We start from the raw sequence: 21,590 nt of genomic DNA on the forward strand, positions 1-21,590 counted from the left end.
CTGGGCCTGCCAATACCCTGAACACCCATTTTCCCATACTCTGAGAAACCTTTAGAATTTTATAACTATTTTTAAAATCTTTGCTGTTTTGATAGATCAAAACCATCTCATTGATTAGCTTTCGTTTTCTTGATTCTCTTAAGGCTTGAGTTGATATATAGATACCAGCTACACTTATTCCTTTATTCTTTATTACTGGTTTTTTTTTGTTTTATCAATTATTAAGGTCTTTATACATGAAGTAGGTTAACTCTGACGAATTTAAGGCAAATATCTTGCACAAGTTTTCGACCTTTTCTTTTGTTCATATTGTGCTTTTTAACAAATACTAGAAAGCTTAAATTTTTTGAAGTAGTCAAAAGAATAGCAATTCTTTTTCTTGTTAAGTCTCCAGTTGCTTTTTGTCTGAGCTTAAGAGTAATAGATGCTTATTAAAGAAAATGAGAACAGCTCTTTTACTGTTAACCACAGCTTGAGAAAATCTTCACCATCACTATCCAGAGATTGATATGTATTTAATTTTCTTCTAACTTTGTATGGCTTAATTTTATGTCTTAACATGTTAACTCACCAGAGTGTTTTGGTGGACTCTGCGAGGCACAGGTCTAAATTGCTCTTTTCCAAATAGCTAATGTTATTCAAGTACCAGCTCTTTTCTGCACCATCAGTAACTAATTTTTCTGCTTCCCACTGTCTCTGTCAGCTATTGTTGGATAGTGCTGCATTAACGAGCAAATGCAACACTGAGAGGCAAATGCAAAGCCAAGAGGCATACAATAATATGCATGTTTTTCACTCTTGTGTCTGTGGCAGACTGAGTTTCAGCCCTTCTTAAGCTGGTTCTGCTCGGCTGGACTGGTTCCCAAGCTGAGTGGGGTCAGGTGGGCTCCATGTGTCATTTCATCATGTCCTTACACCCACAGCTACCTCAGGGATGGTCTCATGGCAAAAGGTACTCACATAGAGACCAAGTTCAGCCACACGCTTAAGACCTCTGCTTGTATTGTGTCTGCTGATACTCCATTGGCCAAGAAAGTAAGGAGACCACAGCCATTATCAGGGGCGTGAAGAGATGTATCACCCCTATCGGCACAGAGTCACACGGTAAAGGGTGTGTTTTCAAGGAGACATGAAGAATTGAGAACAGAAATGCCATTGACCGCACCCACAGAGACTGCCTTTTAGGAAACTAGGCTGTGATGAGATAAAGGTAGAACGGAGTCTGGAGAGGGTCAAGGAAGTTGTTAAGTCGGGGAGATACTAGAGTTTGCTCATAGGCGGAGGGGCTAAAGCACAGCCCTTAACAATTTATATCTAAATAGCAAGTTGTTTTTTTTTTCTTATAGAGGCATGTTTTATTTGTTTGTTTGTTTGTTTGTTTGTTTTGTTTATACATGCACTGGGTACAGTCAGAAGCACGGGAGGGTGAGAGAATTCACCAGAGCCAGAGCGGGGAGCAGAGCAGGCAGAAGGACCGAAGTACACTGCTGAGGGGAGCAGCGGGTGGCAGGAGAGGTCTGCGCGCCATGTGGGACCCTCCTCTGGTGGCCGGGGAGCAGCCGGGGATCGAACCGGCACCGCAAGCTTCGCAACCCAGAGCTCAACCGCTGCGCCACCGGGGAGGCCCAGTAGCAAGTTTTTTTTTTTAAAGATTTATATTTATTTATACAAGAACTGAGGTACGGGCCAGAGTCGCGGGAGGGTGAGAGGATTCACCAGAGACAGAGCGGGGACCACAACAGGCAGACTGACTGAAGACACTGCTGAGGGGAGCAGCGGGTGAGGCAGGAGAGGTCTGCCACGCCATGTGGGTATCTCCCTGGCCGGCTGGGACTAGAACCCACGCTGCAGAGGCTGTGGATAGCTTCACAGCGCTGCACTAAACCCGCGGCGCCACCAGGGAGCAAAATTTGCCCAGTAGCAAAATTTTTAAGGGATGGTGTGTACAGAAATTATTCTTCTGTGATGGATATTGGCTGAAAGCAAAGGAATTAGAGCTGGGTCTGAGGTTTCAATAGCAACTGTGGATAATGAGAGGACACCATAGCAAAGTAAAAGCATTGCCAAGCATTGGTATTGGAAAGCCCAGGGAGGCCTGAATTGGATTCTTATTCACACAGGACCACCATTTTCTCCCGCCCTGTCCAGGAGATTGGAGAAGAAAAGGTGGATGGTCAGGCTGGTGTAGGCATGTCTGGAGGTTGCTAGGCTAAGGTTGGTGGCACAAGGTTGGTGAAGGAGCTGATGGCTGCATGGTCCAAGGGACTGAACCCAAGTTCACACTAGGAGGGAAGAAACTTGGGCAGGAGGTGCTGGAGGGCTGGAGGCCCTGGAGATGGAGGAGCATGCAGAATGGAGACAAGGGGGCCAGAAATAAATGGACACTGGAAATTAGGTTTTCAGAAGTAGAGACACTTCAAGGGAAGCCAGGGTGTGAACATATGCGTAGGCTGTTGAATTGCATTGACAGTCTTGGAATTGAGGTCAGGAACTGAGCCCAAGGCGGAATTCAGAATCACCCAATGCAGACTCTTGGGCCCCAGCCACATGGACTGAGCCTGAATCCCTTGGGGAGGGGTACAGGATTCCGTATGGTAACAAGCTCCCTGAGTGATTGCAGATGAAGCAGGCTCTCCATCTAAGGGAAGCTCAGGGGCCAGTTTGGGAAGGCAGGCTTCAGACACCAGGTTTCATACACTTAGGCTCCCTAAGGTTTGAGAAGCAGCGAGCTAAGATGTCGGCTGTGAACCACACTAGTTGGAATTACCAGATGGCGGCAGGAAGACTAGACACCAGTGCCTGACTCTTCTGAGTCTGGGTTTCATCAGTGGTTGGACTGATGAGAGGGGTGGGGAGAATTTATAAATGAGGTAGGAGAAGCAATGAACTTGACCTGGAATAGGAGAGCAATAAACTCAACCTGGAATAGCACGTGACAAACGTAGGCGGCAAAGGTTTCCCCTCCAGAAGCAGGACAGCAGGAAGAAAAGAGGGACTGGGAGGGAGGGTCCTATTCTGTGGGGCCAGGGCAGGGTGCGGAGGGCAGTGGGTGTGGGGGGCATCTGTTTCCACCCAGGCTTCCAGGGTGTACACCACAGGGCCTCAGAGGGAAGCCCACAAGGGGATGGTGAACTGGGGGTGGGGCAACAGGTGAGGGGCTGGATGGGTGCGAGCGGGGGTGTCCCGAGGGGGGCCAGGTTAACCTTACCACCACTTGGTGTAATTACCTCATTTCTCTGAGTTGGACTAACTTTCCCACCCTCCTCCAACACAATTTCTCTTTTCTCTGACATTCAAACAGCTCCAACCATCTCAGCTCCTTCATGATTGTGCCATCATCATGGTCGCCATCATCATCACCATCATCACCAGTACTTACGGTTTCCTGATGCCAGACGAGCACCAGGCATCCGGCTCTGAGGAGAAGAAGGTGGGCTCTCCATCCCCAGGGAAGCTCGCAGGCCAGTTTGGGAAGGCAGGACTCAGACACCAGGGACAGAGACTGGGATATGAGTGGACCAGGGACCAACTCGAGCACCCCCTCCCCAGCCCCGGACCTGAAAGGGAACTTGCTCTTTATGCGTTAAGCTCTAAAGCCACTTCATCACTAGCCAGACTGCAAGACCGCCAGTCACCTGACTCCGGTTATTAATGGGTCTCCCCTGGGAGAGGCACTGAGGTGAACTTGCCCTCCATGGTACCCCCTCCACCCACGCTGCTCAGGGGAAGAGGTGAGGTTGTGACCAACAACCTGGAGTGTGTGGGCTCCTCAGACATGGCTCTCCTCTATCCTTCCCTGCTGTTGTGAGACACGGGCTTGTTCTGACTCCCTGTTCATGACTTGCCCTCCAGAGTGGGGGATGACCCCTGAGGAGATCCCAGCAGGGACCCAACCCACCGGTCAGAACAAGGGTGCTGCCGTCTGCTGGCAGTCACAGTACTCAGAGGCTATAGTCAGATTGTCATTTATTCATGCTTTGATTCTATCATTCACTCATTGGTTTGACAAATGCCTAACTGGACCCCAGCTCTGGGCCAGGCGTCTCGCATGCCACTGGGAATACAGCGATGTGGAGACAGGCAGGTCCTGTCCTAACTTCATGACTTCAAATTCCAGTTGGGTGACAGCATAAAATAGCACCAGGTTGTGGAAAGTGCTGTGAAGGAAGGCGGTGGAGTAGGATCACGGAGAGTGACGAGCGGTGGGGGAAGGCTCTCAGAAAGGCCAGAATTTTCCCTTGCATTTGATGTGAAACTTACATATGATGAGCACATACTTTTTTAGTGGACAACTTGGTGGTTTTCACATCTGCGTGTGCCAGGGTTTTTCAACCGTGCTACTGACATTTGGGGCTGGTTGTGATCGGAAATGTTCTGAGCATTGTAGGATGTTTTGCAGCACTCTGGCCTCTACCTACCAGATGTCAGTAGCACGTCCCCACCCCACCTCACCCCCAGCGTGTCAATCAAAAACACCTCCAGACATTGTCAAGTATCTCCTGACACTGGACTTGGCTATAAGCCACATAACCACCACTCAGCTTAAAATACAGGTTATTTCCCTATCAGAGGAGTTGGCCTTTGAGTCGAGACCCAAAAGATGAGAAGCTGCCAGCTGTCAAAGAACCAGGAAAGAATGTTCCAAGTGGAGGGAGTATAAGCAAAGACCCTGAGCTGGGAAAGAGCTTGGCACATTTGAAGAACAGGGTGGCTGGTCTTTGGGGGTAAGGGAAGCAGCATCTGAGGAGGCTGAAGAGACAGATGCCCATGAGAGTGGGCATTTCAAAGAACATTTGCTAGTATTTAGTATATCTGACAATGTGACAGACACTGGAGATTCAAAGATGAATCATCGTAATCACAGTTCTTACTCTTATGAAAAACAGCAAAGTCCTGGAGATTCTAGTCTTGAGATAGATAGATGTGCAAACAAAAAATACAGAGCCTAGGTAATGAATTGAATAATGGCCATATATCCAAGACCTAAAGTTGGAATAAAGGGACATGCTTAGGCTCGTGGTGGGGGGAGGGCATCGGGGGAGGGGGTAGAAAGGCAAATAAAGCTTTCTTGAAGAGAACACACCTGATCTGAGTCTTTGTGCACAGGATAAACAGCCCTCCATGCAGAAGGCACAACATGTGCACAGGCACAAAGATGTGGAAACAATATAATGGATTCAGGGAAATACAAGCTATTAGATCTTATAGAATATAAAGTAAAGGAGACGGTAAATAATGAGGTGGATGTCCATTGGGAAGATTCTCATGGGTGAGGAGGTGAAACTAAAGCAGATTTGAAACAGATGTTGGAAGTCTTCCAGAACAGTCCAGGCAAGGGGAGGATGTGTGAGTCCTGAGTCTGTGTGTGTCTCCTAGAACACCCACCCATAATCCTTATTCCCAGTCCTGTGCTGGGTATATTTCATAATATGTATCTTGGATCATTATCTGTAATCTTATTAACTTGTGGCTTGAGATTTAGGATTCAGTCACCTTTGTATTCTCTGCAGGCCGTGCCTAAGCCTGCATTTCCTGTTTCAGATGACAGGGGTTGTGTTAATTTCTCAATATAATGCCTGGCACAGACTTACCAGGAGAAAGGTGTGTTTGCAATGACTTTTGATGATGCTTCATAATTCTTCACTTCGCATGTAAAGACACAAACTCCCAGTATTAAAAAAAAAAAAAATTAAACTAAAAAACAAAACAACTCCCTTGTCCTGGAAGGGCTTTCTGCAAATTAGCTTATCCATCTTCTCATTCCTCAGACTCCTCAGCAGCAGGCACAGTGGGAAATTTAATTCAATTCTATCTGAATTTTTTTAGAGTCCGTTATGAGTCAGGCACTGAGAAGAAGCTGCACTGTGGGTAAGAAGACAGAGGAAGGGGCCTCCCTGGTAGCCCAGGGGGTTAAGTCACAGTACTATGAAGCTATCCGCAGTCACTGCAGCACAAGTTCAATCCCTGGCCGGGGAGGTGACCCACATGGCACAGCAGACCTCTTCTGTCTTGCCCACTGCTCCCCTCAGCAGTGTATTTCAGTAGATCTGCCTGTTCTGTTCCACACTCTGTCTCTGGTGAGTCTTCTCACACACACTTCTCCCCCACACCTCATCTTTGGCCTGCACCCCAGCTCTTGTCCGCATAAATAAATCTTTAAAAAAAAAAAAAGAAGAAGACGAAGAGGAGGAGGAAGCAGGTTATAGGTTCTGGCTCCCGTGATCAAGATGTACCCACTTGAGAAAAACCCCATCTGCCTGGGGTTTCTGAATGAAACTCAGGATTAGGTGTTGGGATTCCAATTCAGTTTGGGGGTAATTTAAGCCGTATCTCTTGACTTTGAGGTGCAGGGGTCAGTTTTCAACTCTTTTTACATACATTATCTTATACTTGGTATAATCTCCACACTGAGGGCTCAGTCTCTTGATCAAATATGTAATCAGAGAATATCAGAGAGAGGAAATGTGTGGTTTGGAGTCAGGTTATCTAGCCTCTCTCAGGTCAGCATACAGGACACAGGGTAGAAAACAAGCAGGACTTCCTTGCTTCCCTCCCCAGCCATCTGCCCCCCCCCAACTCCTCCCTCCACTTCTGACCCCCAGGAGATTGATTCTGCAGGGCTTCCTGTCCTGAGCCAGGGCTGGAGCCAGAAGGAACCCAGCCCTAGCTCTGCTTTGCCTAAATTTGTAGATACCACCATACCTGGCCTAGGTCTGCTTCCATCCCCAGGACAAGAACAAGATCTGGGATCCTCAGGAAGGCAGCAGACGAGGGTGTTTGGAGAAATCAGCCAGGGCCTGGGTGTCCTAGGCCCAGCTCTGCCACCCATTGCTGCAAGACTTGGTCACATGCTCCCTTTGAGCCTCTGAGGCCTGTAATCCTTTGGGTCCCACCTACATGTCTCTGGCTCAGGGAGGCCTCCCCACATCTAACTTGGACCCCTCAACCAAATCACTGCCCCCTCCATTCACTTCCTTTACAGCACCTCAATGTATAATCACACACCGATGCCTGTGCGCGAATGAATATAAATATACGATTATGTTATTATGTTTGTTTGCTTATTTTGGTTTGTTTTGCCCCTAGATTCTAGCTTGTAGCTCCAGGAATGCAGACCGTATCTCTGACCGGTCAGGGCCTGCCACAAAGGGCACAGAACACTTCATCTAGTAAATGATTACTGAGTGACGAGCAGCTGACCCACGAGAGCACTAGGTTTCTTCCAGCTGAAACGGTTTATGAGTTTAAAGTTTCTCTGCCAACAGGACGATTCCGGGGCCTCTCCCAGGCTTCCTGGGGGACGCGACGGGAGGGTGCGGGGAGCGGGCGGCCTGCTTCGGTCCCTTCTCGGGACTCCAGCAATGGTGGCCCGGATTAGCGCAGACCCGGAGACGGTTCCGGACCGGCGAAACGGGGCGGGGCCGGGCGGCCTCCGGTCCGAGGCATTCCCCGCCCGCGCCCCGCCGCGGGGGCGCGGAGGCGGGTTGGAGCGCGAGTCAATGACGGGGCGGGGCCAGGGCGCTCCCCGGCCCCCAGCCGAGCCGTCGCCTAGCAACGCCGGGCCCCGCCCCCGGCCGGCCGCGGGCGCCGGCCCCCAGCATGGCTTGGCAGGGCTGGCCCGCGCCCTGGCTGTGGGTCGCCGGCTGCGGGCTGCTGTTCCTCGTCGTCGTCCTGCTCGCGAGCCCCCGCGGCGGCCGAGCGCAGCGGACCCTGCGCGGCGTCTCCATGGCGCGCAGCAAGCGGCTGCTCTTCCGAATCGGGTTAGTGCCGGGGCTGCCGCTGGATGGGTGCTCGGGAGAGCGGGCGCGCTGGGAAAGGGGACTGAGAAGCGGGGGCTGGGGGATCACTTGGGGGTTCGGGCGGGATCTGGGGAGCCAGAGCCAGAGAAGAGGGATTGGAGAGGTCGGCTGGAGAAAGCGCTGATTTGGAGGGTCTAAGGGAGAGGAGTGGCGGGGGCTGGAAACTTGGGACGGGCTGGGGAAAGGGATTGGAAGGGCAGGCAGGGTAGCCAGGGGGAGGCGTGAGGTGACATCTGGAGAAAAGAGCCAGGGGAAGGACTGGGCACAGGAGCTGGAAAAGGAGAGTGGGTGTAGTAGCCCCCCTGCTCGCCACCCCACCCTCCACCCCACCCCAGCTAGCAGGTGCAGGAGAGATGCAATGCCTCGACCATCTGAGTGTCATTTGAAACCTCCAACTCCTGAGTGTCCTTGTTCCTCTCCCCATCACCCAAGTCTTCGCCACACAGTGTGAGCTGCCTGCACCAAGAGTCCCTGTAGGTCAGTCTGTCTGCATCCTTCTCTGCCTCTGCCCAGTGTCCATAACCTCAGGAGGTGAACTGCGACTCTGCTTACTCAACCCGACTTGTCGAAATTCACTGACCTCCAATGATTTCATGCCAGTCCTCACGCTTCCCTTCCCCCTATTTCTGCCTTTCTGGAACAGGCAAGAGTGGCAACTGCTTTCATTCTCACACCAAAATAAGGAGTGGCAGGGAAGGGGCCCTAAGAAGGCATCCTAGAAGCCCTGGCCCCTTTCCACTGCCAGCTGGGCCAACTGGGCAGGACTTCAAGCCCCAGTTGAAGGACAGTGATGTTGGGGGTGCGAATTGTGGGAGCCCTGGCCACAGGCCAGATTGAGGGAGGACCTAAGCCTGGGAATTTCCTGAGCTTCCGAGAAGACCTTGTATAATCACCCCTCCTTCCCAGACCACTCCAAATATCCCAGAAGCTTTGGGTGCAGGATTCCACCTACCTTCAGTTTTAGAAATAGAGATACAAGGGCCTGTAGGATTGGGGGGAGGGAATTGTGTGTTTTGTAGGGACATTAACTTCCCTAAAAACACAAACTTTCATGATTACACTCCAGCCAAGTTACCACTGCTCTGCAAATACCATTAAAATAATGAGATTTACAAGTAAGTTAATATCTTCATGTTAAATTAAATTTTTATCTTTATCCCCACAAAAGTTCTCAGGATTTCATAGCTCTCTTTGGGGATGATTTTTTTTTTTTTTTAAGATTTACTTATTGGGCCTCCCCTGATGGCGCAGCGGTTGAGCTCTGGGCTGCGAGGCTGCCCGCAGCCTCTGCAACGCCAGCAAGGGTCCCACAAAAAAAAAAAAAGATTATTTATGCATACAAGAACCCAGGTGCAGGCCAGAGGTGTGGGGGTGGCTGTGTGTGTGTGAGAGGATTCACCAGAGACAGAGTGGGGAGCAGAACAGTCAGGTCTATTGAAATACACTACTGAGGGGAGCAGTGGGCGAGACAGGAGAGGTCTGCTGCACCATGAGGGTTAGGGGATGGAACACTTGCTGTAGTGGCTGCTGATAGCATAGTGCTGAGACTTAACCCCTTGTGACGCCAGGAAGGTCCCTGGGGAAGGACAGTGATTTTTTTTTTTTAAAGATTTATTTATTTATGCATACAAGAACTGTGGTACAGGCCAGAGGTGTGGAAGGTGACAGGATTCACCAGAGACAGAGCGCGAACAGAACAGGCACATCCACTGAAATACACTGCTGAGGGGAGCAGCAGGTGAGAAAGGAGAGGTCTGCTGCGCCATGGGATCGCTTCCTGGCTGGGGATTGAACTCGCGCTGCAGAGGGTGCGGGCAGCTTCACTGCGCTGCTGAATTTTTAAATCTACTTTTAGGTTTCTAAAATGGCGACACTGAAATCTTACAAATGTCCTGAGGAAGTGAAAAATAGAAGTTGCTACAAAGACCTAGAATCAAAGACTTGAACGATCAGAATTCCCAAGATCACCTCACCTTGAGAAATCACAAAATCCTGAGAGTTTGAGTATTCTTAGGACAGGGGAGGTGGGATTTTCCAACTCCCCACACTGGGGATTCTCAGAGAGCTTTTTTTTTTTCAAATTCCGTATTCTTACAGACTTTCCTGTATCTGGATTCCAAGTTTGCCTTGGAATCAGCTCCCCAAATTTGCAGAGCAGAAGGGCGTGCCTCAAATCAGAATTCCAGATCCTGCCCCTGGATGGTCTGGGAAACAATCAGTCCAGTCCCTGGGGGGAGAGGCCTTTGACTGCTGGGAGGAGAGGGGGGTGTTAGCAGGAAACAGTGTGGGGAAATGGGCAGGTATTGATTCTGTAAGGGTGCCTCCAGGAAGGATGGAGAGGGTGGGGGGCGGGATGGGACAGGACATGAGTGCGAGGGCAGAGTGCATGGGCACACTCCACCCTAAAGGTGCAGCTGGGAGGGCCACAAATAGAAGATCCCATTCCAGCTAGAAAGCACATGATGGAACCAAGAAGCTGATGCTTGTTCGTGTTCACGAGTGGTTGTTCATGTTCTCATTGGTAATAGTATTCACTGGTGTTGGCTGTTGTGGACCGGGCTTACTTCAAGTGTCTTGGGATGGGGATTACTGGGCACCGTGAAGGGTGGACCCCGGCTAGCCTGAGGTGGACTCGTGCATTTGGGTCTCTGGGGGCCTGGGAGACAGTGTGCATAGTAGTTGAGCACAGAGCAAGTGGGGTCCTACAAGCCTGCTTTTGAATCCTATCAATACTTTGGTTGCTAGCAGCCATGTGACTTTGGATAAATAACTCAACCTCTCTGCCTCAGTTGTTTGCTTTGTAAAATGGTCATGATGACAGTGCCTACCTGAAAGGGCTCCTGGGAGGCTCAAATGAAATAGTGCTTGTAGGGGCACCAGGCCTGGCTCCTGGTGAGTGCGCAGGAAATATTAGCAACTGCTCTAGGTTTGTAGCATGGGGAATGAGGGGCAGGGGAATATGCACTGGGCAGGTTCCTTCTAGAGTTTCCTTACTTACCTCTATCCCTGTTTTCCAAGCCTCTCCTGCCTACCCACCACTCATCAGGAAATCCCACCTCTCTCCAATCATTCGTGAACCCCTAAATTCTCTGGGTTGGGACTGTGGGATCACAGATTTGAGCACGGCCTAGTTGCTGTTCTTAAGGAGTAGGGCAGATACCAACAGAGACCCAGAGTTGGGGATGAGGAGGCAAGATAGTGCAGGGCATGACTCCTCAGGAGTCACAGGGGGTGCCTGAGGAGCCTGGGGTCAGGAGTGTGGGCCTGCCCATGAGTGCCATCTGCTGCATGCCCCAGTTCCCTTTTGCTTTCTCAGTGGCAGCTAAGGAGGGCTTGCAGAAGGGGACCCTGAGGAGGGTCTCTGTCTGCAGAGGGAGGTGAATGGGGAACAAGACTGGGCTCTGGCAAGGAAGGTCTTGTAGAGCTGAGAAGCTGGGGAGCAGTCAGACTTTGAGGCTGGATGATCCTAGCAAACAAAAACCTTAGATCCAGCCCCTCCTATACTCCAGGGCAGAGAGGATCTTTCTTGATGCTCCTGCTTCAGGTAAAAAGCCAAATAGCCTGGAGACAAACCTTGCTTGCTCCTGCCTACAAGAAGAAACCCCTTCTTTGGACCTGGGAGGCCATGGGCTTGGTTTCAAGGGGTCCATGTGTGGATGACCCCCTGCTTGTGCCTAAATAGAGGCCATGTGGAGGCAGGGGGCTGGGTCATCCACTTCACAGCCTGCCGTGGGGGAACAAGGCCTTTTTCTCTCTGGGAACCCAGGAAAGATTCATCCTCAACAGTCACCAAATCTCTGCTTCATTGCCCTTCCCCACTCCCCATTCCTCAGCTTCCCCTCTGCCACCAGGTTAGCTTGCAAAGCATGACTCTGAGCAGGTACCCCCTTCCTCCAGCCACATTACCTCCAAGATGAAGTCCACACTCCTCACTCAGGGGTTTCGGGGCCTCCTACTTAAACTCCAGACTTGCCTGAGTACATCTGAGCGCTTTTTGTCCTTCTCTCTGGGGGCCTGTCAGAACTTCCTCCCTCCCTGTGTCTCTACCTGTCAAATTTTGTTGCTCAAAGCTCACCATCAGAATATCTGAACACATAGTCCCACCTCCACTGCTCCCATCCTGGTCATCTCCTGCCAGGCCTCCTAAGTTGACTGCTTCCTTTGACCTTTGTACTCTTTGTACCCTTTGCACAGCTATCAGGATGAAACTTAAGATATAAGTTAGAAACTTGTGGCTTGTCCAGATTCTTCTAGAATTACTTAAAGGCTCTATGCGATCTGCCCAACCTTCATCTCACGTTTTCCCTCTTTGCCTTGCTCATTCTGCCCCGGCCACACAGGCCTCTACTATTCCTCAAACACGCCGAGATTTATCTTGCCTTCAAGCCTGTCTGCTGTTCTTCTCTCTCACTAGAACCTTCTTCCCCCAGATGGCCCCTTGGCTTGCTGCCTCACCTCCTCAGGTCTGTGCTGAGACTGCAGCTTACTAGAGAAACCTGCCCTAACCATTCCATGTGAAAACAATAACACCCCCATCCCTGCCCACTGTGTTCCCTCTGCCCTGCTTTATTATTCTCCATAGTCCTCACCATACGACATACTCATTATATATCGCCTTGTCTCTTGTTTATAGCTTTTCTCCACCACCCAGAATATAAGCCCCCTGAGGAAAGAAACTGCACTCACTACTGTATCCAGCTTCTCAAACAGGGCCTGGCCCTCATGAAATGTTATTTGAATGAATGTAAAGCTTGGTCCTGGTGCCATGTCCTCCATGAAGCCTGCCCAGCCTCCCCAGTCAGAATATACCTCTGCCCCCAAGTGGCCCCCCAGCATCGTCTCCCCTCATAGAGCTGCTGTTGCATATTCTAGCTTGTTCTTGCATTAGGTACTCATGGGTCTGGTTCCCCCACTTGACTCCCACAGGCCTAGCCCAGGAAACAAGATTGAATCCAGGCCTGGGACTGAGATTTAGGGGAGCAGGGAAGTCCAAAAGAAATACCCCAAAGCCCAAACAAAACAAAACGTGGGGGCCTTGGCTGGCAGGTGGATTGCTGACCACAAGGTAGAACTAGCCCAGACCTCCCAGCCGGGACTGAGATATGGTGGCGAGGCCGCCACAGTGACTGTGCCTCTAGTTATACTCAAGAGCCCTCAGAATGCCTCCTGCCTCTGGGAAAGGTGGACAAAGTCTGGAAGGGTTGCAAAATCTGTGGAAGATCATAATGAGGGTAGGCATGGAAACGCAGACCCTAAATCCCCCGGGTTTGGATCACCTGCAGGTGTGACTGCTCTCCTGGGCATGGGGAAGTACCCCCCCCCCAACACTCCCATGCTGCTAGCTTCAGGAAACTCCCTCTTGGGCCTTCTTAGCCGTCTCATTAACTTCCTCAGCTTCCTCAGTTTTGAGAAAGGATAAAACACTTAACAGCTCTCTTGTTCTTAAGTGGCCTCTGAGTAGGTCCTTCTCCAGGAGAACTAGCTTCCTGGTGGCCATCCATGTATCACAGCCCTCAGGCCATTTCTGGCTGGTTTCATAAAGAATGGCTGTGGCTGTGAAGCCTGGGTAAGCTCGGTCCTAGGAGACATGAGACGATGCCAAAAGTGCCCCCTGACCAGTGACTTCAGCAACCTGGGCTTACCTGCTGGGTCCCAGTAGTCTGGGCCCTAGTAGGATAGGAGGTCATTTAGGGGGTACCAGAGAGAGGGAGAAGTCAAGGTAGGTAACCCTGATAATAGGGGCTCTTTGGGTCATTCTGTTGGATGCTGAACCCCTCCTTAATGCTGATTCTCTCCTGCCCCAGGCTGGCCTGAGACTGGATCCAGGGCCTATCTGGGACAGACACTTGCCCTAGGGCCTGTCTCTTGGCTCCCAGGGTAGTGAGACTGCCCGAGGGTGGAGGGGAAGAAGAAGAGCTTCATTGTGTGTTTACTGTGCTCAAGAGGGCTGAGACTGGGGGAGGGACACTGGACTGGGGGAGGGGCCGTGTCTCACTGTCCCAGCTGCCCCACGTGGCCTGCTGGCCGTGGCCTCCCATGGGGCCGGAGGTTCAGGCTCAGATACCAGAGAAGCCACACTCTTGTTCAGTGAGGCGAGGCACACCCGTGACCCCCCCCCAAGGGGGGATTGGTGCTGGGCCCCTTAGGGCAGCCACAGGGGCTGCTGCCCCCACCCTGGCCACACCCCACAGAGTGGTTTTCTATCTCCCACCTAGGTCCCAGAGGACCAATTAGGAAACCTTTTCTTTTTGGTGAGGTGACAATGAGTCGTCCCCCAGAAGTAGTGAATCAGAATCCAGGGAGGGGGGAAATCAAGGAAGAAAAGGTCAGAATTTTCCTGTTTCACCAGACTCCCCCACTAAGTGCTGCTGTTAGGGGGAAAGGCTGTCCTAAAGCTATTTCCATACAGGCTTTGTGGACTCCACCCCCACCCCAGGCCAAAGCCAAAGACACTGGGAACTCCCAATCCCATCACCACCCAAGGGAAGGTGGCTGGGACCTGAGGGTGGGGTTAAGCAGCCAGGGTGGTATAAAGGCAGACACGTGGGCTTTGGAGGGGGGTCCCCCATTTTGGCTCTCCGCAAGCTCGCAGCTCCAGCCAGCTCTGAGAGTGACTTTGGGGTTCCAGGTCGTCAGATCGGGTAGGACGCATTAAAGACTTTATTTCCCTATTTTCTCCCTGAGTTGTACATTTTCCTTATTTCTTTTTCCCTTGTAAATAACCTTTTATTAACCTTTTGTGTGTGCCTGTAGTGGAGTATTCATAAGTCCCTTGTAAGCGCGCAGGTGAGGACCCACAGCCAGGAACCCGTTTAATATCAGGGTTGCTCTATAACAGCTTGGCGCCCAACGTGATTTCCAAGCTTCACCCGTGATTGACCAGCCCAAAGTAATTTTTCTGATCCCATCTTTCTGATCAGGCCTATAAGACCTCAGGCCCTGGGGGACAGTGTCCCTTTCAAGTCCTATCCTGAGGTCATAATAGGCCCCAGATTCTCAAAGGCAACTCTGTCTCAGAGACTAAAACTAGTGCTCAGGAGGTCCCCGAGCCCCTGGGCCACCCATGAACACCCTGAGGATGCATCATCTTCCTCAGCAAGGCCCTCAAAGTCGTTGGGGCTGCCCCAAATAACTCAGGCCATCCATCCCATCCTACCCGCTCCCTGGGGATTTGGGGCAGATTTTACCAGTGAAGAATGTGAGCTCCAGGGTCAAACTGAGCAAATCCCTGTCCACCTCACTGAGCTTCAATTTCCTTGTTTGTAAAGTGGAGGAAATATTAGTCCCTGCCTTGGGGTTGTTTAGAGAATGGCAGAGGTAATCCATGGGGGACACGACCTGTGTGGCAGACCCCTGTCCAGGGCCTCCTCCACTTCCTGCCCTGCCCAGGGCTCCCTCTCTCCCCTTTCTGGCTCAGGGGCCTCAGGTCCAGACCCCAGAGCTGGGAAATTTGGCTTCTGTGCCCCAGTGACACAGCCCATGAGTTTGGGTCTCAGTGACCTGCTTAGCAAATCTGTGTGGGTGCAGCAGGGAAAGGGGAGGGGACTGGGAAGCAGGTGGGTGAGGAGGGCGGGAGAGCAGGGGTGAGGTAGCTGGGAGCCTTGGCACTGGGTTGGGGAGCTAATGATACCCCCTTCCTCTATCTAGTCACCTCAGCACCTGCATGCAGCACCCTCTGGCCTTTCCAGGACACTGAGCCTGTTCGGTGTTGTGCTAGTGGCAGGGTTGGGGGCTTGGGGGCAGAGGTGTCAGGAAGAGCTGACTATGTTGCCCACCTCCTCCTTCCTCTGGGCACTGATCTGGGTACCCAGACAGAAATCAGGAGGACGCTACCAGGAGGAGATCAGCTCTTCCTGGAGAGGCAAGGGAGGAGGCTTTCTGCTGGGGTAATCAGGAGTTTAAAAGATTAAAAATTCCAGTAAATAAAATTCCAGTAAATAGAGACGGCCTGGAGGGGGTTTCTGGTGAGAGACTTGCCTGAGCCAAGACTTGTTTTGAAATTTTAATGAGTTGTTTCAGGCATTCCCTACAGAAGATGGACAACTATTCCACGTGCTCCTAGGAACCCTGCTAAGGAGCACAGTGAATGTTTTCTCAGCCGCTTCAGTCTTTTACCACTTATGTCTGTCTTACCCCTAAACAGTAAAGTTGATGCCTTTGCATTTTTAATACTTATCGTCAGCTAGTCTGTTTTCTCTGAAGTCTGTCAGCTCCACAGTACGTATTGGAACTTTGTGCATGTTGGAACCTGGTGCTCTAGAGCATTCCTTTTCCTGGCTGTGTAATTTTCCATGGCTGGAATATGTCAGTTTATCTATTTTGCTGTTGATGGACATTTAGAGGTTTCTGTTGGCTCTCTCTTGGGAATACAGGATTCTCACCAAGTAACACAGAAAGGAAGCAGATTTGCTTTGGTCTCAGTTCACAGAGGCCCCGGTGGGTAGGCGGACTCTTCTGTCAGCAGCGGGGAGCCACAGAAGGATTTTGAGCAGGAGCAGGATGCAAAGGGGACACTTGGGGAGCTTAAATTTTTCCCAGGAGTTTGTAGTTGGATTGGAGGCAGAGCTGACTAAGGGAGGCTTTCATGTTACAGGGCAACCCCGATATAAAACAGGTTGCCTGACTGTGGGTCCTCACTCGTGCAATTAAAAGGGACTTATTAATACTCCACTGCAGGCACACCCAAAAGGTTAATAAAAGGCTTATTTACAAGAGAAAGGGGAAATGAGGAAATGAGGAAATGTACAACTCAGGGAGAAAAGAGGGAGATAAAGTCTTAAATGTGTCCTACCCATTCCCCAACATGGAATCCCAATGGCATGCTGAGAGCTGGCAGAGTGACAAGAGCCATGAAGCCAAGAGAGAGACCCAAGGCCCACGTGTCTGGTTTTATACCAACCCTGGCAGCTTAATTCTGCCCTCAGGTCCCAGCAACCCTCCCTTTGGTGATGATGGGATTTGTCATTTCCAGTGTCCTGATGGCTTTGGTCTGGAGTGGGGGTGGAGCCCACAAAGCCTGCATGGAATTAGCTCAGGACATCCTTTTCCCCTATCAATAAGGGCATAGTTGGAGTTTCTAGGGTCTGTCCGGTGGGTGAGCCCACGTGATGGAGGAGCCCACGTGATGGAGGGTGAAAGGCAAAATTGGTCCCCTATGCCAAGGAGAGAGTTAAACAGACACTCAAGCTGTAACAGTGGGATGATGACAGGGCCTTTCTGAGAAAGAGGCAGGAGCTGGGGGAGGAGTTAACAGGCATAGTTTGGGCCCTGGTTTGTGACAAGGCCAACCAGCAGGCAGATGAAGGAGGAGCTCAGGACTGAGAGTCACGTGGAAGTCAGTGACTGAGAGGCCTGCCCAGGAGAGTATCACTTCCCTGTACCCTAAGGCTCCTCTCCCTCCAGGCCCCAGGCCTGCCTTCCCCTGCTCTATGCAAGATTCAGACTTCAGGCCCCCAGGGGCCATCCCACCCTCCCCTCATGCCCAAGGGGGGCACACATCTCGGGTCTGGCATCCATTCCCACATTTCTGCATCTGCAGTACCCCCATCCCAGGCCCTGCCATCTTCCCCACAAGTGCCTCCATTCCTCTGCCACTTTCTACTCCTGCTCTCTCTCGCTGTGCCTCCTTCAATCAATCCTTCCCCCTCCCTGCCCTCACCCCCCTCAGCTGCTGAGCAAGCTCTTAAAATGGAAAGTCAAAGCAAGTGCTTCCTGGCTGTAGCCCTACCAGTTCCCATTCCAGTGCATGACCTGGCCCCTGCCCACTTCCTTGGTCTCTTTCTCTGGCTCTCTCTTGCCCCTGCCTAGAAACCCAGAGCCCTCCTGGCAATTCTAGAACCTGGTCCACTCTGGCCTACCCCACCCACACAGTGGGCACTGCTGGCTTCTATGTTCCCTTCCCGATGGAAGGTTCCTGTCAGAGAAGAGGCCTTCCCTGACCACCCTGTCTCTGGCAAGACCAGCTTCCATTCCAGAGACTCTCTTCTGTCCCCTTCTGTTTCTTGCTTGTTGATTGATTTGTTTTCTGGTTTGGGGTCAGTACTATGTTGGTAAGGACCCATCTGCCTTGTTCCCCATGTTGGCTGAAAAAATCACATGACCCACAGGGGCTTGTTTACTGCAGCTTCTCAGTGCATAGTCCCTGCTTCTGGGGATCTTGACCGTCAGTGGGCACAAAGCCCAGGCATATATGAACATCCAATAAGGGAAGACAGGGAAGGTTTCTCAGGCCTCCCAGACGGGGACAGTCAGGTTCTAGCAGCTGCGAGGTGCCTTGAATTCAGGGAAGGAAACAACAGTTGCTCAACACCTTCTAGCCAGCCCTGGACTAAGTAGGAACATCTCACCATTTGTTATCTTGTTTATGTCACTTAATCCTCACACAGTCTTGCAGGGCACAGTGGCTACTGCGTGGCCAGTTTATAGATGAGAAACCTGATCTGTGAGACCAAGGAGACAAGGCGAAGAGCAGCCAGGCCTTCAGGGGAACCCAGGCCTCCAGCATATTCCATATACCTTAGTAGGAAGAAATGAAGTCAGAACAGGTTTTGGGTGCAGAGGAAAGGGTGATTTTGCTGTATTATTTTTAACTTTTTGTTTAATTGATAGATTTTTATTGAGGTAGCTCTGGTTTGTAACATTCCAGATGTTTCAGGTGTACAGCATTATAATTTGATATCTATAATCACTACATCATAATCACCACCACAAATCTAATTTCCGCCCATCACCATACACTTGAGCCCTGTATCCACCCCTACCCTCTGCCCCATAACGCCCTATCTGTTCTCTGTATCTAAGAGTTTGTGTTCGTTTTCTTTGCTGTTTGTTTTCTTCACCTTCCACAGATCAGTGAAATCACATGGTGTTTGTCTTTTCCCTACTTAGTAGAATCCCTTCGTTCTACCTTATTTCACTTAGTGGAAGCCCCTCAAGTTTCATCCATGTTGGCAAAAATGGAAAGATTTTATCTTTCTTCCTAGCTGAGGAGCATTCAACTGTGTATGTATGCCACTTTTTTTTTTTAACCAATCAATAGGCACTTATGTCGTTTTCAATTATTGGCTATTATAAATAATGCTGCAAGGAACATAGGGGCCATATGTATTTTCAAATGAGTGTTTTCATATTCTATGGATCAATACCCAAAAGTGGAATAACTGGGCGATAAGGTATTTCTATTCTTCATACTACTTTCCATCATGACTGCACCAACTAGCACCCCCACCATTAGTGTACAGGAGTCCCTCCCACCCCATCCTTGCCAACACTTGTGGGTTTGGTTTTTTTTTAGGTTTTTTTTTTTTTTTAAAGATTGATTTATTTATGCATACAAGAACTGGGGTGTAGGCCAGATGTTCGGGGAGTGAGAGGATTCACCAGAGACAGAGTGGGGAGCAGAACAGGCGGATTGCCTGAAATACACAGCTGAGGGGAGCAGCGGGGTGGGGGGGGGGAAACAGGAGAGGTCTGCTGCGCCATGTGGGTTGCTCCCTGGCTCGGGGGTGGTGGGGGGTAGGGGTGGGAAGGTGGGTTGAACTCCTGCTGCAGTGGCTGGTGAGTGTTTCACAGTGCTGTCTTTAGTCCCTGTGCCACCAGGGAGGCCCAACACTTGTGGTTTTAATAATAGTCATTCTCACAGGTGTGAAGTGATAGCTCCTTGTGGTTTTGATTTGCATTTCCCTGATGATAAAAGATGATAAACATTTTTTCATATGCCCGCGGCCATCGGTAGTAAGTCTTCTCTGGTGAAATGTCTATTCAAATCCTCTGCTCATTTTTCCATTAGATTGTTTGTTTTGTTGTTGAGTTGTGTAAGTATCTTACATATTTTGGATATTAACCTATTGTATCATCTACAAATATCTTCTCCCATTCAGTAGGAGTTTTTGTTTTGATGATAGTTTCTTTTGCTGTGCAGAAAGGTCTTTAGTTTGATATAGTCCCATTCACTTATTTCTGCTTTTGTTACCCTTGCTGTCTGAGTTGAATCCACAAATACATCATTAGGGCCAATGTCAAGGGTTTCATTGTGTTTCCTTCTATGTGTTTTATGACTTCAGGTCTAACATTTTGAATTAATTTTTGTGTATGATGTTAAGATAGTGATCTAGTTTCATTCTTTTGCTTGTAGCAGCCCAGTTTTTCCAACACTCTTTATTGAAGAGACTTTCCTCTCCCTGTGGTATGTTCTTGGCTCCTTTGTTAACCTTCCATTTTGAAACAATTTCAGATTTGAAAAAATGGTGCACAGAATCCCCTTATTCCCTCGCCCAGATCCCCCAAATGTTAACATCTCTTTATAACCACAGTATAGTTATCAAAACCAAGAAATTAGCATCAAATACAAACTACCCTGTAGGCCTTATTCACATTTCACCAATTGTCACCCTAAGGTACTTTTCCTGGTCTGGAAGTCAATGTAGGGTGTTTAGATTGTCCTGCCCAGTCCCTCTTGCTGGGCATCTCTGTCTTGGCAGCGCTTTGTTATCATAGCAGTGGAGCAGGGGATCAGCTGCTCCACCGGTTTGTCCAGGCTTTTGCACTTTGGTCTATTCTTGGTGAGCATTCCCCAGATTCTTGCATGACCTGCTCTTTGGAATATAAGCCACAAGAGGGCTGCGATTCTGCCTTGCTCTGTGTCTTTGCTATCAGAGTGGGCTGATAGCAAATCCTTACTAAATATTTTTTTTAAGATTTTTTTTTTTAAAGATTTATTTATTTATGCATACAAGAGCTGGGGTACAGGCTAGAGATGCAAGTGAGAGGATCCACCAGAGACAGAGTAGGGAGCAGAACAGGCAGACTGACTGAAATGCGCTGCTGAGGAGAGCAGCGGGCGCGACAGGAGAGGTCTGCTGCACCATGTGGGTCAGCTCCCTGGCCTGGGGTCAATTCATGTTGCAGTGGCTGGCAATAGCTTGATACCACTGTGTCTTTAACCCCTGTGTCACCGGGGAGGCCCCCCATAGAGATTTAAGTCTCTTCATCTACCCAACCCCTATGCCCCACCAACTTGACTTTTCTGTTTTAGGCTTAACCACACTGACTTGCTATTTAACCCTAAGCCCTGACTGCCTCTCATCCCCACCCCAGTCTCAACTCTCCTTCTTTGAGCCACAGCTCCTTCCTGGGCTGGCAGGGCTGGCTGCACAGTTTATAGGGCCAGGTTTAACATAAATCTGGATCTTCTGGGCCTCCCCGGTGGCGCAGCGGTTGATCGCTGGGTTGCGAAGCTGCCCGCGGCCTCTGCAGCACCGGTTCGATCCCTGGCTGCTCCCCGGCCACTGGAGGAGGGTCCCACATGGTGCTCAGACCTCTCCTGCCGCCCGCTGCTCCCCTCAGCAGTGTACTTCGGTCCTTCTGCCTGCTCTGCTCCCCGCTCTGGCTCTGGTGAATTCTCTCACCCTCCAGTGCTTCTGACTGCACCCAGTGCATGTATAAACAAAACAAACAAACAAACAAACAAATAAATAAATAAAACATGACTCTAAAAAAAAAAAATCTGGATCTTCTAGTTCAAAAAGCATGAATAAAGTTACTCTTAAAGGTACTAAAATATAAAGTTGTCATTCTTTTTTTAATGTCATTCTTTTAAAAAAAGATTTATTGTTATTTATTTATGCATACAAGAACTAGGGGGTAGACCCGAGGCACAGGTTGGGTGGGGGGTGGGGGGTGGGGGGTGGTAAGAGGATTCACCAGAGACAGAGTGGGGAACAGAACAGGTGGATCTACTGAAATACACTGCTGAGGGGAGCAGCAGGAGAGACAGGAGAGGTCTGCTGCCCC

The 21,590-nt window shown here is 50.2% G+C and overlaps 1 protein-coding gene across 2 annotated transcripts in view; it reads left to right on the top strand.

The window, feature by feature from the left end:
- The window catches only part of PNKD (PNKD metallo-beta-lactamase domain containing), a gene marked incomplete at both ends in the record, with an annotated part of 62,904 nt that overhangs the window by 34,910 nt on the left and 6,404 nt on the right, over nt 1-21,590 (top strand). The window contains one exon of one of the 2 annotated variants that reach the window (XM_084255971.1): nt 7,600-7,760. The exons of the other annotated variant lie outside the window; for it this stretch is intronic. Within the exon in view, the coding sequence (XP_084112097.1) occupies nt 7,600-7,760 (161 nt within the window). Of the gene's footprint in view, nt 1-7,599; nt 7,761-21,590 lie in introns of those variants that run through there. 2 annotated transcript variants of the gene reach the window in all.

This window comes from Talpa europaea (genome assembly GCF_964194135.1).
Source record: "Talpa europaea genome assembly, chromosome: 1".
Taxonomy (NCBI): Eukaryota; Metazoa; Chordata; class Mammalia; order Eulipotyphla; family Talpidae; genus Talpa; species Talpa europaea.